Source organism: Octopus bimaculoides, chromosome 29, assembly GCF_001194135.2.
Source record: "Octopus bimaculoides isolate UCB-OBI-ISO-001 chromosome 29, ASM119413v2, whole genome shotgun sequence".
Lineage (NCBI taxonomy): Eukaryota > Metazoa > Mollusca > Cephalopoda > Octopoda > Octopodidae > Octopus > Octopus bimaculoides.
Genome location: NC_069009.1, coordinates 1,594,326 through 1,595,207, shown reverse-complemented (window position 1 = coordinate 1,595,207; position 882 = coordinate 1,594,326). Strand labels below are relative to the sequence as shown.

General features: G+C 32.9%; 1 protein-coding gene across 1 annotated transcript in view; it reads right to left on the bottom strand.

The window, feature by feature from the left end:
• The window catches only part of LOC106878083 (histone acetyltransferase KAT6B), a 79,084-nt gene that overhangs the window by 38,852 nt on the left and 39,350 nt on the right, over positions 1-882 (bottom strand). Inside the window, exon 7 of the mRNA XM_052977824.1 lies at positions 663-757. Coding sequence (XP_052833784.1) covers positions 663-757 — 95 coding nt within the window. The remainder of the gene's footprint in view (positions 1-662; positions 758-882) is intronic.

The following is an 882-nucleotide window of genomic DNA, read 5'->3' as shown; positions in this document are numbered from 1 at the left end:
ATATATATAAACAGGAGATGGGAATAAGAAATTATATCATTAACTTCACCAGCTTACTGCTGTTTCAGCTATAGGATACAATGCACTCATAATTGAGTGCTAGTGTATCACCCTAGTGCTTCATCAGAGCTTCAAAAATGAAGTGCAATTTTATTTAGGAAAGCACTGAACTTCATGACATAGTTTCTTATTCTCTCGCCATTTCAATTCCTTGTTACTGCTCTGTACTCGACTCATGCTGGAAGCATACGTATTGTCAAGCGATGTTTTGGGGGGACAAACACAGACACACAAACATATACACACTCACATACATACATACATACATATATGTGTGTGTGTGTGTGTGTGTACAAAACATGTACATTATACATACATATTCACAGATTTGTAACAAATTCCTATGTGTGTGTATATATAATATGAAGGTATAATTAATATGTGTGTGTGTGTGTAATAGGAGTGCAGTAGTACATCCATTAATACTAATACGTAGCTAATTTGAAAACGAATTCATCTAAATGTTTTAAACAAAAAAAAATTAAAATAAAAAACTAAAATAAAATAAAATTGGGGCAGGTAAAAACAAAGAGCAACAATCAACAAAGGGTTATAGCAGCATTCTTTTGCAGACGGATGCACATCCTGATGCTAAACCTTACCTCTTTTCATATTAAGGGATCTCGTATTCCACAAGGCTTCAAAGATACGAAGCGAGCGAGCAATTAATAGACAGAAACAAATTACAAAAGTGAATCAGGGGATCAATAACATGACTTTCAGATTAAGTGCAGATGTAAACAAACACACACACACACAAATACATACGTAGATATATATACATACACATATATATACACATATATATACACATATATATAC